The sequence below is a fragment of the Cyprinus carpio genome, chromosome B12 (assembly GCF_018340385.1).
Source record: "Cyprinus carpio isolate SPL01 chromosome B12, ASM1834038v1, whole genome shotgun sequence".
Lineage (NCBI taxonomy): Eukaryota > Metazoa > Chordata > Actinopteri > Cypriniformes > Cyprinidae > Cyprinus > Cyprinus carpio.
This window is the reverse complement of record NC_056608.1, coordinates 26,171,943-26,187,601: the sequence shown is the minus strand read 5'-3', so window position 1 is coordinate 26,187,601 and position 15,659 is coordinate 26,171,943. Positions and strand designations below refer to the sequence as shown.

Sequence of the window (15,659 nt, the reverse complement as noted above, 5' to 3'; positions counted from 1 at the left end):
TCAACTTACTTTGATGCTAGCTACAACAGTGTACACATCATATATGAAATATATGCTTGTATTAGTTTATATTTAATCATCAGCAGTCATTTTGATGTATTATCCTTTTCAGGCCGTCGGTGAAGCTTCTTTTTGTTGCTCAAATGCTTTGGTTTTAAAGTCCCCATGAAATCAAGATTGTTTTGTTGTTGTTGTTGTTTAGTCTGTAGCCCATCTACAGTTTATGCTCATTTTAGCAGATATAAGTATTTAAAATATATTTTATAAGGTTATCTTAATAGATACTAGATGTTAGATAGAGTAGTGATTTTATGGGGTCTTTAATTCAGTGGCACCGTGTTGCTGTTACTGCTTTAAACTCATTTGTAGTTGTTTGAGGTAAACTTAAGACAAGGTTTGTTGTTGGTAAAGTATAAATCCAGTTCCTCCAGAGAAAACCCACCCAGACTCCCTTCAAACTAGCACATGCACATGTTCATTTCACATGATTTCAGTCTGATTTGGTATGATTTGAAGGCTAAATGTTGAGTTAAACTTGTGATCTGGGTGGTTTTCTCTCTCGTTGATCAGCTCTGATGTTTTCTGATGAATACTCACCCGTTGCGTTTCTCAGGCATATAGTCGTCTGCGGTCACATCACACTGGAGAGCGTCTCCAACTTCCTCAAAGACTTCCTACACAAGGACAGGGATGATGTCAATGTAGAAATAGTTTTTCTCCATAAGTAAGTATAATAGTGAAATTGAATGGAGTTTTCATCCGCACAAAAGATGTTTTGAAGAACGCTCCTGCTGCTATTTTTTGAGCGATGATTGTCTTGGTCTCACAGTGCCGTTGTGTGTGTGTGTGTTTCAGTATTTCCCCTAATCTTGAGCTGGAAGCCTTATTCAAGAGACACTTCACACAGGTGGAGTTTTACCAGGGATCCGTCCTCAACCCTCACGATCTCGCTCGAGTCAAGGTACAGGTCTAATCTCCTAAAACTGAAAAGTTGCTTTGACAAAACACATAAAAAAAACAAATAAAATGTCATAAATAAATATCATAAATAAAAAAAATCATAAAAAAAATCTTCTATGGAGAATCTACTGTTTTTAGTTATGCTCTGTAAAATATTTAATCAGACATTGTTCTTGTGTAAAGCACGTTATTATTATAGTAAACTAAAACCAGTAAACATATTTTCATTGCTTGAAATAAAATAAATGTTAACTGATATAAAATAAAATATTTTAAAAAATAGTTTATTCCAGCTATTTGCCAAGGCAATGTTTATCATTTTTGTTTAGTTTAACTTGAAGAACTAAAACTAAACTAAAGCAAAGAAAATTAACATATTTTAAGGAAACAAAAACAAATAAAAATGACAAACACACAGCAGAATTACTAAAACTATAACTAAAATTAAGATGAAAACAAAATGTAAAAATAATATCATTCTTAAAATTAACAAAAACTATAATAGTACTAAAATAACACTTAAACATTAAAAATGAATAAAAAGAACAAAAAAAATACTAAGATAAAACTGAAGTGAAAACAGAAAATATACAAATATTTAATTTGAAACAAAATTTATACAAATATTAAAAAAAGTTATAATAGTTTATCAAGGATCCTAAATTAACTTTTTTTGTGTGTGCCATGAGTCTCTTTAACTGGTTCACTAATTGGTCTGAATGATTTGTAAGGTTTATTCACTTTTTAAATTAGATCTGTTTTTTTAACCCATTTTTCTAGATTGAGTCGGCCGATGCCTGTCTGATCTTAGCTAATAAATACTGTGCAGATCCTGACGCTGAAGATGCATCCAACATCATGAGGTGAGACAGGAACCACCAAAAAAAAAAAAAAAAACGATTAAATAAGATTTAGTGCATTATACTCTGAAAAACAACTTTTGATGTGTTTTTCTAGGGTGATATCCATTAAAAACTACCATCCAAAGATCCGAATCATTACACAGATGCTGCAGTACCACAATAAGGTGAGAGTTTCCATGTCATTATACGTTTATTATACCAAAAACAGCCAAAATGTTCTTTTTCATGTCCATTTTCCCTTTTCATGATCTTTAGAATTAAAGGGATAGTTCACCCATTAATGAAAATTCTGTCATTAATTACTCACCCTCATGTCATTCCAAACCCATAAGACCATCATTCATCTTCGAAACATAAATTAATATATTTTTGATGAAATCCGAGAGCTCTCTGACCCTCTATAGACAGTAATGATATTACCACGATCAATGTACAGAAACATAGCAAGGACATTGGTAAAATAGTCCATGTGACATCAAGGGTTCAACCGCAGTTTTACGAAGCTACGAGAATACTTTTTGTGCTCAAAGAAAACAGTAATAACATAATTTATTAAACAATTCTTCTCCCCGAGTTACCATCTTCTGCCTTTTTGAAGAGTACCCCAGAACATAATGATTACCTTGATTACATTCTAGGGTACTCTCCAAAATTAAAACTAAGAATCACAAGCTGTTTGGTATTAATAAATGTTCTGGATGAACTAAAGAGGGAATTTTGAGTTGTACATTTTCAAGTATGTCACATTGTACTTCAAAATCTTGTTTCAAAGGCCTTTAAAGCATGCACTTTCTGTCCTGGTCTTCTCCAGGCTCATCTTCTCAACATCCCGAGCTGGAACTGGAAGGAGGGCGATGACGCCATCTGCCTTGCCGAGCTAAAGCTGGGCTTCATTGCTCAGAGCTGCCTGGCGCAGGGTCTGTCCACCATGCTGGCCAACCTCTTCTCCATGAGGTCCTACATCAAGGTCAGTTCACTCGCTGGAGCAAGCGGTGTCAGCGTTTGAATCCTGAGCTTGAAACTCACAACTTACTTCTGTTTAGATTGAAGAAGACACATGGCAGAAGTATTATTTAGAGGGAGTAGCCAATGAAATGTACACGGAGTATCTGTCCAGTGCCTTCGTGGGTTTGTCTTTCCCCACCATTTGTGAGTAAGTATGATGACTGCGGTTATTTTGAGCATTTTACATACAGTATGTTAGTATGACAGTAAAGTCATTGAAACTATGAAAAAAAAAACACAAACTGAAGTATGAGAATAATGTTGAGAAATGCAAACTCTTATATTTGAGCAATTTCAAAGACGGCAGACTTTGCTTTGTTAAAAAATTCAAGCATTGAAAATGTCAGTGTCTACAAAACTGCATTTAAGCAGAAGCCTTTGTTAAAAAGTTATGTTTATGACCATGAGAGGGAAATTCAGTCAAGTGTGTTACAATTTTTGACAGGTTTTCTAATAATTTGATTATACGAATACATTTCTGGATATTTTGACTGTAAAGTTATAAACAGATATAAATGAGATAAATAATAAATAAGGAAACAAATGTCCAAAAAATGTCGTCTAGTTTGTGTAATTTAGTTTTAATTGATCTTTTGTTTCTCTGTAGACTCTGCTATGTGAAGCTGAAACTCCTGCTGATCGCGATCGAGTATAAATCAGACCAGAGAGAGAGCAGGTCAGTCTGATCTTCATTAAAAACATTCACAGTCCTAAAAGATCCAGTATCCTGACAGCAATATGTATTTCTTTAATTTGCAGATCTTGACTCAATTGCAGTGTTATTTTAGTATCATTGATGCACTATTATAGTTTTTGTTAACACTTAAATAAGATTGTACGTTTGTTATTTTAATTTTAGTAAAATTTTTAGTGATTTTGTTGTGCATTTTTGTCTTTGTTTTAAATATAATTTTTATTTATTTTTATTTGTTTTATTTTTTATTTTTATTTTTGTTATTTTAGTGCATTAAAATTAGAAATATGTAAAGTATTACTAAAAGATTTTTAAAAATGTTTTTATTTCAGTTGTTTGTTATTTCAGAAACCTTTGTCAGACTAGTATTTGCGATCTAAAGTTTGTTACAATTATTTATTTTACTACAGTTATTGTTAGTTTTATTTCAAGTAACAAAAATGATTTTAGTTTGAGTTTTAATTAACGATAATAACCCTGCTGAAATGATTAGCGTGTTGTTTAGCGTGCTCTTTATCCTGCATTTAGTGGCTTGTCTGACTTCGCTGCTGTTTGTGTTTGTTTCACACAGGGGTGGAAAATGGTATGAAATTATAAGGTTTAATTTGGTGTGGTCACGTCATGCCAAATTCTCTTGAAAATTTACTTGCCATATTTCCCTGAAACGTTCCTGAATGTTTTAGGGTCTTTAGGTTCTTTATGCGCTTGGTTAAAAGTCGAGACAACATTGTAAATGGCTTTTAGTCAAGGCAGTAAATTATATGTGTAGATTTTCAAGGGATACTGTTGTTCAGTTTCTGTACTTCTGGCCGAGCTGTGTGTGTAAACTGTAATGTGGCACTGAAAACAGTGGTGATGTATCTGCCACTGCCCTTCTGAACATGTTTAATGTTCTTACTGTCAACAAATCTGTTATTTTCTGTAGTGACACAATTATGAAACTAAACATGCTGATCGTTTTAGGGATAGTTCATGCAACAATGAAATGTCTGTGATCATTTACTCACTCTCATGTCATTCCAAACCTGTACGACTTTCTTCCATGGAACATAAAAAGGAATGCATGTGACAGCATGTGACTGATCATGATGCAGCTTGAAAAATGTAATCATGAATGAAATTTGAGATTTGCAGCAGAAGGGAAAATCAGAAAATTGTTTATTATACTAAACCGTTGTATATTTAAGGCATTATGCTAAATATCTTCTTTAATGTTCCATGGAAGAAGAAAAGTCACGTGTCTCGAATGACATGAGAGTGGAAATGATGACAGATATGCCCTTTTTGGGTGAACTATTCCATGCTTGCATGTCTGTTGACCAAGTAAACAAATACTATGTGTTTGCATGCAAATGTCATCCTGAAATGTTTAAAATAGGTTATTTTAGTTCAGACATAACAATAACCTTCATCACAACAAACAGATACAAAGAGTAGTCTTATTAAATAAAAAAAATAAAAAAATCATTTTAGTAAATGCATATCGTCATTAACAATAAAACGTAATGTCACGCTTCTTTTTGTATTCTGGGTGATTTTGACATTACTGTACAAAATCTTTATTTAATGTCTCTTTTGAGTAATTTTTTTCTACATTAGATTTTCTTCTTTCAATGTTAAGTTTTAAACGTGTTTTCACTTCGTGGCATGAGCTGTCCTGTCTTTATAAGTGCAGAAATTATGATTTAAAGGAAGCTATTTCTGAAAACATTCTGTGGTTTGTGAGTGTTGTTTGTATTTTACAGCACACAGAACAACCATTAAAACCATCAAAAAATTCAAGATGCAACACTGAACTCCTTTATCCCCAATTATCCAAAAAAGCCAAAGAGGTGAAAAGTTTATAGCACGATGACATTACATTTTTTCTTTTTACATTTCCAGCTATAGATTCATATAATAACTGCTCATATGGTCTGAGGATGGTTTAAATAAGATCGCCTTTTTCCATTAGGGCACTTTTCTACTGTAAAGCTTGTCACGATGACATTACAGACCCGAAACGGATCAAGAAGTGTGGATGCAAACGGAGTAAGTTACCATGAAAACATTTATTAACAAAAGCCTTACTTTCACTTTTATAGGTAGATTTTATTAGTTGTATTTTATATCACTTTCATTTTTCCAAATATGAAAATGTATTTTTTTTGATTATAACATTTATTAAAATATTTAATCGACCCTATTGTGGGATCAGGAATCATCAGACTGGATTTGTTGTGAAGTTTTTACATTGCACTTTACCACAATTTTCCCCACAGCTGGAAAATAATGATTTAGATATAAATCTCTCAGATGTGGAGGAGTTTGTCAATGACGTCTCTACCGAGGCTGTTTCATCAATATCACTGCACTGCCTGGCCACATTATCAAACTTTTGGGATTTACCTCAACCTGATACTTTTAAAATACATCAAAACATTTCGTTAGTAATTGACACATTTCACATTTTCCCTTTTTCTCGCTGCCCTGGATCTGTGATCATTTTTCCCACCCTCTGATAGTGTTGTATTGTGAGTAATGACTGAAGATTTCTACTGTAGCCTGCTGCATGTATGAATGTGAAACTACATCTTCCATCAACCCACTTTCCTCCACCGCATCATCAACAGCTTGTATTTTTGCTGTTCTAACAGGCTCCTAACAGTACTTGGGCTTTTCTGAGGATTATTCTGTTTTGAGTTTAGATATCACCCCATATGTTTTGTTTTATTTTGTAATATTAAAGAATATAATTTTGTGTAATTTATGAGGTAAACTGTTGTGCCTTGCATAATTTAAGGGCTACAAAATACTCTTTTATATTTTATATACCATGGCAGGACGTTACAGTGATCTTTTCTTATTCATCTCCATGCATTTCCATGCTTTACTCACATCTCTAAAATACAATATTCCCAAGAATATAAAAAATAATTAAAACAGCATTGGAACCATTTGAACTGATATCTTGTTGTTGAAAAATAGAACAGATTTTACTCTGTAACAGAATTGTATATAACTTGATAACAAACATGTTTTTCTGAAGGTGTTCCTCAGGGCTCTATACTTGGCCCGCTGTAGTTTCTGGATGTCCAGCTTCTGTTAGTGAAATAATGCTCCCATCCATTAACATGCTTCTCCTCCTCCTCTCCCCTCATCCACCCCATGACCCCAGCCAAGAAGTCCGCCTACAAGAGAATGCATCTGGCATGTTGTGTAGCTTGCGGTGGGGCAGAACGTGGCTGCTCGTGCATGTCAGACAGTGTGGCTAGTAACATGGAGGTTCTGCACCGTGGCTTCCCCTTCTCTCCTGTGTCTCTGTATGATAACACGACCACTTTATGCTCCTGTAAGTGAACGCCTTCCCTGTGGCACCCGTGCCGAGTGCCCGTGTAGTCATCTGTGCCCGCTATCTGTGTATGTGCCATCTGGCTGGTGCAGTGCCATGTAGCAGTGGCATCTGATGTGGTGAAGACTGCTGTTAGCCCATGGATGTATCTGTATGGTAGACTTGGTCTCCTGCATGCTGTTTGTGTGAATTGTATTGATGCAGTTTAGTAGTTAAGTTTTGTAATTCATTGAATCTTTATTGTAATATTTTATTTTACATTCGGCTATGTACAGTGGTCTTTATCTGAACATGTCCTTTAAGCATAGTTTGTGTTTTATGCTAATAATCTAGATGTTGGGTATGATGATTGACTTTACTAACATCTATATATATATATATATATATATATAGATGTTAGTAAAGTCAATCATCATACCCAACATCTAGATTATTAGAATAAAACACAAACTATGCTTAAAGGACATATATATAATGGCTATATTGCATAGTAGAATTATACAGTTTATGTTATAAATACACATAGTATAGATGTCTTTTGTATTGGAGGTTTAGAGCATAGATATGTTAAAGCTTATACCAGCGTAAGGTAATAAGCTGGTGTCCCAGTCTGGCCATGCTGGTTAGATTGGTCTAATTTGATGTTTTTAGGGGCTCTTTGGGTCAGCTGGTCAGGCTAGGAAACTAGTTAAGTTTTTTGCTCACTGGGTGGTTGAATATAATCAATTCCAGGTAGCTATTTATTTCCATTTTCTTTCTCACTTGTTAATCAATTTAATGTGTCTCACCTTATCCTAATTTTGTCTTGCATTTTCTCAGCTAAAAGTAACTATAACGGATACATCAAATCAAGTAAGTCTTTTCCCCGTTTTTACTTATTTGTTTCTTAACCGTCTGCTGTTTCTTAGTCTTTCTTCTCTTCATTCTTGTCATTCTTCTCTTCATGTCCTGCTCATTCAAATATTTCATGTGATTTGGTCTGATGTATTTGCGAACTGAGGTGCAGACTATGTGTGTACTATATACAGTGGCCCCAAAAAAGTAGTTGGACAACTAAGACATACATAAATATGTAATTGCATCAGATAATATTTTAAAGCAAGCGTCATTCAAAATATAGAGAAAGAGCTTTTTTTGCTCGTTGGTCATTAATAATAATAAGTGGCTGTATGAAGTCAGTTTACACAGGTTGTGTCCAAATACTTTTTGCGGTGTGTGTATGTAACTGTCTGAATATAATGTAGCTCTGTAGGCACCTGCTCTCATTCAACACTAGATGGTGCTGCTGCACTGCAGTTCTGATAATGTGGAGCTGTAACTTCAGAAACTTTGTAGATTTCACAGCTTTGGCTTTCATTTGTTGTTATTGTTTTCTAAACATTTGTGAAGTTTTTTTTTTTTTCTCTCGAATGATGCAGAATATGTCGGCTAATGATGCTGTCAGCAATTTTCAGTATAGGAATATTATCCATATAATATCACTACTACCTGACAGATATCTCTCAAATAAGGATCCTGAGAAATTGCACCTGGCTCGGTGACTGTGGAGGATCAATAATAAATCAATAAGTAATTAAATATTCAAAAGTTATTTTTTAAATATATACAGAGTCAGTATTTAAAAAAGCATGCACTATTTTTGAATTTCCTTTATTTAAAAAATCGTAAATAAAATATAAATATAAAATATACATAAAATATAAAAAATATTACACATTAAAAATACAAAAACAGAAATATTATAATACATTTTCTATATATTTAAAAAAACAACAACACACTTTTAAACATAATACCTAAAATGAAAAACATTGTATCAATCATATGTTGAGGACAGTAAAAATGGGTGATTCTCTTCACTGCCTAATTATGAATGTTTCTTGTCTGACAGTAAACGATGAGCTCAGTCCAACATTCCAGCCCCAGAATCCCAAACCCGCCCTAATGCGAGCTCAGTGCGCAGTGAGAGCGTCTCCTGCTGTCCCGGGCGTCCGTGTGTCAGTGCCTTTAGTAAATAACCGTAAAGGCAGTCTGCTGTCTCCGGCTGCCTTATACCTGCACAGACTCAGTCTGGCCAGCTCTAGAGAGCTGTATCAGAGCAGCAGCACTGGCACAGGAGCATCTGATGCCATCCGCCTGCATCGGGCCTGTAGTCTGCCTGTTAAATACAGATATCATTCCAGCCACGGCTCCACCTCCACCATCGGCCCGCACACGCTCTGTAAGACTCGGCCTGGCTTTGTGGGAAATGCATGCGGACTAACAGGGTTCAGAAATACTAAACAAGCTATCCTGAATTGCAATATTATTTATTATATTGAACATATTATTCAAAAACATATTATTTATTTATTAAATTTTTTTTTTTTTTCAAAAGAGAGAAGAGTGTTTTTTTTTAAGGGAGAAAATAATTTGATGAGAAATAAAAAAGCGAAAATATTTTTTGAAGAGGAAAGATATATATATAATATATATTTAAATAATAATATATATTATTATTTAAATATATATTATGATAGGGAAAAATGGGTATTTGGAAGAGAGAACATTTTTTTGAGAGATATAAAAATCAGATACAGAAAGAGAAATAAAGTATGACTCAGGAAGGATCTAAGACACTGTTTTTTTTCCAGTGTGTTTTTTTTTTCTTTTTTTTTCTCCATGTTGCAATTCGGGGCTTCCGTACATATACTATTTATTTAATAATAAATACTATAAGCCACCCCAACAAAAACATGTGTATTAGAATTATGATGATAAATAAAATGAATAAATATTTAATAAAACTAGCAATTATTTAAAATGTAAAATGCATTAAAAAATCTGTTATAAATACTGTATTTTGTTGCAAATTAATCCTTTTACCGCTTTCTGTTTAAAATAATGCTGAAGTAAATACATACATTTTATAAAAAAAAAACTAACTACCTATAAAAAAAAAAAATAATGCAGCTAACACTAAACTTGAAGCCTTCATATATAATGCATTTATAAAGAATGAACACAGTTATAATACTAAATACTGTATATTCAATATTACACCTGTATTAGAAAGTATAATGCAGTAATTCCCACAACCTCCAGTTTCAGATGTAACAAGGAATCTGCAAATATTCTAATGCATTTTAACTTTGGTTACATTTATTTATGAAAATATATAATGCATTACAATGTACATTATCCATTATACATAAAGGGTTCAAGTAAAGTTTACCACAAACAGTAGTCCACTCAATTAGTCCACTAAGTGTTTTGGAGTGTTTTAATGGTTTGTGATGTAACGTATGTAGTTGGGTTGCATCTCAAACTGTGGCTGGTGTTTCAGTAGTGGAGGAGGAGCAGCAGACGGCTCTGTCGCCCAAGAAAAAACAGCGTAATGGAGGGATGAGAACGTCGCCCACATGCTCGCCCAAAATAATAAGGTAAGAGCACAACCATCTTTCTGCAAAAATCACTTGAAGCAATGTGGCATTATTTCACTAGCGTTGCTTTGTGAAAACCTTTCACATTCAGCATCTCTATACTCGCTAATGCTCACTAAACCGGTCACATGGCCCACGGCTGCAGCCAATCAGAGGCGGCGGTCGGTCTGTGTCGCCTCAGGCTGTCGTTCTCTCAGTGCCGTCCGCTTTTAACTCCCGCTACAGTACCTGCCTCTTATCCTGTCCACCAGAATTACTGATCCATTTAGTGATTTTGACTGATGAAAGAGCTGCTAGTGAATTAATAAAAGCCATTAATACGCAATGATGGATTGAGAATAATATCTTCTGAATGCTTAATCAGGACAGCAGGCAGGAATAATTCATATTGTATGCATGTGTGTGTCTTTATATATAAATAATAAATATACACAGTACACACACATATATTCTGTAAACAAAAACTTTTATTTTGGATGCGATTAATTACGATTAATCATTTGACAGCACTAACATATATATATCTATATAAGAATATCTATCTATCTATCTATCTATCTATTATATATATCTATATATATATATATATATATATATATCTATATATATATTTTATCCTAGCAACAAAATCATTACATAAAATTCCAAAACTGATATAAATTTCACTTTGATAAATCTCACTGATCTAAAAAAACCCCACTCCAGTTCATTTGGTCTTGATAAATTTGCTTTATGTTTCAACATCATTCCAGGATATTTACAGAATCTGTGTTTTCCATGATAGCTACAGGACCTGAATGAGACACACTCAGACACTATGAGCCGATACAGCTACAGGACCTGAATGAGACACACTCAGACACTATGAGCCGATCGGTCAGTTATTAATTAGTGCTGGCGAGGACAGTATGAATGTGTTCAGCGCTGACAGATCAAGCCCCTGAGAGGATCGGAGGATCGGATAGAGCGCTGAAACACTAACTGTATAGATTCAGTGAGAAAGACTGATGTGCTGTCAGTGTCCCGTCTGATAAACCTCACCTACAGACAGAAGATCACATTCATCCGGAGCGGCTGAGACTGAATCTCACCAAAACATGTTCTGCTCACATTTACAACCATTAACATCGTTCTGAATTTTATATAAACAGAATATATATATAGATATATATAGATAGATATATAGACACACAAACACACACACACACACACACACACATATATATATATATATATATATATATATACTGTATATATATATGCACTGCAGCAACATAATCATTCAAAAAAATAATATTTTAGAAATAAATAAAATAAATGAAAAATAAAATCTGAAAGACAAAAAATAGTCACTGTGGTTGTGTTGTTACCAAGGTAACTGATAATTTTAGTAACAATTGCTCATAAATAATATTCTATAATTTTCTATTAAATAACTATAATATTATACATTATGTTTTTAAATTGTTAAAATATTATATTATATGTATATACACGCACACACTATAATATAATTGTAATTGGGTAACTATTGCAAATGAGTGTTTGGGGGTAAATTTTCATGTAAATAATGTAATAATGATAAAAAACTAAAAGTAGTCCTAAAATGATCTTAGTAATATGTATTAAAAACATTATATTCATACATTAAAGTCATTATTTAAATTTTAATTTATAATGAATTATATTACTTTTAAATAACACATTTTTTAACAGATTTTTTTCCTCTCTTTTTTAGATTTAACTTATTAATACACATCACAAAAAATTTTTTTTTACATTTATTTAGTTGTTATATAATACAATAAATGTATTCTTCATAAAAAAATATTTTAAATATAAAAATGTAATTTAATATATAATAAATGTATATAAATTCATTATGATATAATTGTAATTGGTGGTAAATTGTCATTAAAATAATGTTATGATAAAAAAAGTTATAATAAAAACAATCTTCATTTTCTGTATGCAAAGTATAGTTTTAAATGGTTTTAATGTCAGTTTTAATTTTATTTTAGGGTGAAACGTGGCCCATGAGTCATGCTCCTGACAGATTTTTTGAGATTAACCCTTTAATGCCCAGGTGTGTTAGTGATGCAATGCGGTACAGTGGCGTGTCTCTGGCATTTTCTCTCAGCGGGCGTCTGGCGCGGCGAGGTGCGGTGCTGACCGTGTGGTTTTGCTGTCATTCTGTGCATTAAATTTGATGGACAGAGAGCTGGAGGAAGTGAGGAGAGCGTCTGCAGCTCTAATGGCCTAATGATTGAAAATAAAGTCATAACAGCAGCTGCGGCTGACGGATGGAAACACTCGCTGACAGAATGCTGAAACCTCCACCCCTCTAATGGGCCAATCAAACGTCCCTGAGACCCTGAGCTCCTGCTCTCAATCACGTCCTGTAACAGCAGCCCTGCTTCCCAGCATCCAATTCATTCCCTGCAAACGTCTGGTTTATAAAGTCATCGATCTCGCTGTTGTTGGAAGTGAGACATGAATTTGGCCTCTCAAGTTTGTCCATGTTTTTGTGGTTTGTTGATTTCAGGCACGACCCGTTGTTGGTCCCTGGACACGATCAGATGGAAACAATGGATGAGAACATAAAGAAATATGATTCGACAGGAATGTTTCACTGGTGTCCATCAAAAGACATAGAGAAGGTCATGCTGGTGAGAGACATTCAGTGTGTTACACAACAGAACTGAGAGACTTTACACTTTAAAACAGCAGAACGGAAATATTATCATATTTTACAGTATTACCGTAGTTATAATTTAGCTAAATATTGTATTTTTTTGTTTTAAATTTTAGTAAATTTGTAAAATGTTTATTTATTTTTATTTTTATTAGTTTTAGTCAGTTTAGTAATTAAACTATTTGAAATGGTAATTTTGTTATGTTTTTGTCAGTTTTATTTTAATTTTATTTTTAATTCTTATTTCAGTTTTAAATTTAGTTTTAGTAATTTTAGTGCTTAAACCAAACAAAAATCTGAAATGTTGCCTTTTGAACTAACTGAAATATTTAAAGTACAATTGAAATAGTTTTAGTGATTTTGTTGTCTTTTTTGCATCGTTTAAAAATGTTTATTTAGTTTGTTGTTTAAAATTTCTTTTCTTTTAGTTTCATTATTTTTAGTTTAACTCATTTTAGTACTTCAACTTAAACAAAAAATTAAAATGTTGCCTTGGCAATTATCTAGAATATACTATATACTCAGTTAGACTTTCAAATAAAAGTAGTTTTTTTGTCAGTTTTATTAATTTATTTAGTTTTTATTATTTTTTATTTAAATTTTAGTTTCATTATTTTAACTTGTAGTTTTAGTCTTTGTAGTACTCAAAATATTAATTTGACAACTGAAATATTTATTTCAAGTATAACCGAAAGTAGTCACAGTAAATGTTTTTGTGTTTTTATCCATTTTTTTAATATATTTACTTAATTTTCTATTCTTTTTATTTCCTTTTTAGATTAGTTATTGTAATTCTTGAACTTAATCAACACAAAAATGTGAAACATTGCCTCGCAAATAACTGAAATATTTACTTTTAATAGTAGTTTTAATCATGTTGTTGTTTTAGTCAGTTCTATTACTTATTTAAAATTTTAAAAAAATTATTAGTTTTTCTTTTGTTTTTTTCAGTTTTAGTAATTCAGCTTAAAATAAATATACATTAATATTTCTATATAAATTGTAATTCTACATAAATAATGAAACGGAAAGCTTTTTATTTCAAACAATGTGAATGTTTTTACTAGTTGTAGTTGACAGTAATAACAGTGTCAGACTAGTGTTAGTTCACAGTTGACAGTGAGGGTCAGTCAGACTAGTGTTTGTGACTAGCTTGAGGGTCAGCAGAGGTCAGTCAGTGATCTGTTGGTCTGTATTTCTCTCTCAGACTCGCAGCGAGGCGGCGATGACGGTTTTGAGCGGTCACGTGGTGGTTTGTATATTCGGCGACGTGAAGTCGGCTCTGATCGGTCTGCGTAACCTGGTGATGCCTCTGAGAGCCAGTAACTTCCACTATCACGAGCTGAAGCCCATCGTGTTCGTGGGCTCTCTGGAGTATCTGAAGAGAGAGTGGGAGACGCTACACAACTTCCCCAAAGTCTCCATCTTACCTGTGAGCGGACGGCAGTCTCTGTTTAACCCGTGATGCACTCTAAAAATCTCTAGGGCACAATATACTGTTCTTACAGGTGTTCTACCAGTGTTTTTAAATTTTACGCTTAGAGTTAACAGAAATGTTAGTGGATAATGTCACGTGTAATGAGCTGCCAGTGCTCTTTCTGTTATTTTCCGGATGTATTTTTTTTTACAGCGTCACGTTTCTGACGTGTGTCTCCTGTTTAGGGGACTCCACTGAGTCGGGCCGATCTGAGAGCCGTCAACATCAACTTGTGTGACATGTGCGTCATCCTGTCAGCCAATCAGAACAACATCGACGACGCCTCTCTGCAGGATAAGGAGTGTATTCTGGCGTCTCTCAACATCAAGTCCATGCAGTTTGATGACAGTATTGGACTCCTGCAGGCCAACTCTCAAGGTACCGGAACCGTCCTCAGCTCAGATTTTTGAATCTGTTAACATTTTAACCAATACATAATTGCAAAAGGAAGCCAAAATATTAAGCATCATGGATGAATATTTAATGAGTAATGCACTATTTTGTAGAGGAGGTTCAAAATGACATTTTCAGCTGTGATTCAGAGCCTAATTACAGGACGGTAAAAATGACTTTATAAAGTTGGCAGTATATGATAATTTTATGATTACACAGAGATTGGTAGGCCTATTAGTAAAATCTGTTGACTTTATCCATCTTTGTTGCATTATATGCCAAAAGTAACCATTCAAAAATGGGGAAAAGGCACTTCTTGTGTATTTTTCCTGAAGTTGGCAGGACTGTAACTAAAAAAGCATTAAAGATATCTTAATATCCTGTTAGATTTTAGATTCATCTTCATCTTTTCTTTTGCTATCTTAATTTTTAAGGCCCCGTGTGGTTCATTTCCAGAGATATTGGGGTTGTAATGTGGCTCCTTGAGTAAATTGTTTTAGTTATATGGCACTATGTTCTCTATACAGTTGTTTCGATAAAGCAAAAGAGGATACATTTATAGTTTCAAAATTATCCATTCCACTTTAAATTCAGTAAGTATCACTTGTATACAACATTTGATAAAGTGTATCAAATAAGATATGAAAAGGAAAGTTTGTTAAGACCCAAAATCTGAAAGGATATTACGATATAATTAACCCACAGATACATACATGCAAACAAAACATACAAAACAAAAAATGAAATTTTCTTTCTCCTCCCATTTTTGAATGGTCACCATTGGCATATAATGCAGCAAAGATTACTTAAGTCAACAGA

At 33.4% G+C, this 15,659-nt stretch overlaps 1 protein-coding gene across 1 annotated transcript in view; it reads left to right on the top strand.

Annotated features, from left to right (window-relative positions):
* Positions 1-15,659, top strand: part of LOC109096456 (calcium-activated potassium channel subunit alpha-1-like) — an 81,636-nt gene that overhangs the window by 52,512 nt on the left and 13,465 nt on the right. The window contains 16 exon segments of the mRNA XM_042734836.1: positions 614-724; positions 856-961; positions 1,741-1,823; positions 1,918-1,987; positions 2,635-2,790; positions 2,867-2,976; positions 3,436-3,504; positions 5,268-5,354; positions 5,477-5,553; positions 6,680-6,853; positions 7,673-7,705; positions 8,745-9,074; positions 10,179-10,275; positions 12,821-12,944; positions 14,178-14,402; positions 14,633-14,825. Coding sequence (XP_042590770.1) covers positions 614-724; positions 856-961; positions 1,741-1,823; positions 1,918-1,987; positions 2,635-2,790; positions 2,867-2,976; positions 3,436-3,504; positions 5,268-5,354; positions 5,477-5,553; positions 6,680-6,853; positions 7,673-7,705; positions 8,745-9,074; positions 10,179-10,275; positions 12,821-12,944; positions 14,178-14,402; positions 14,633-14,825 — 2,045 coding nt within the window.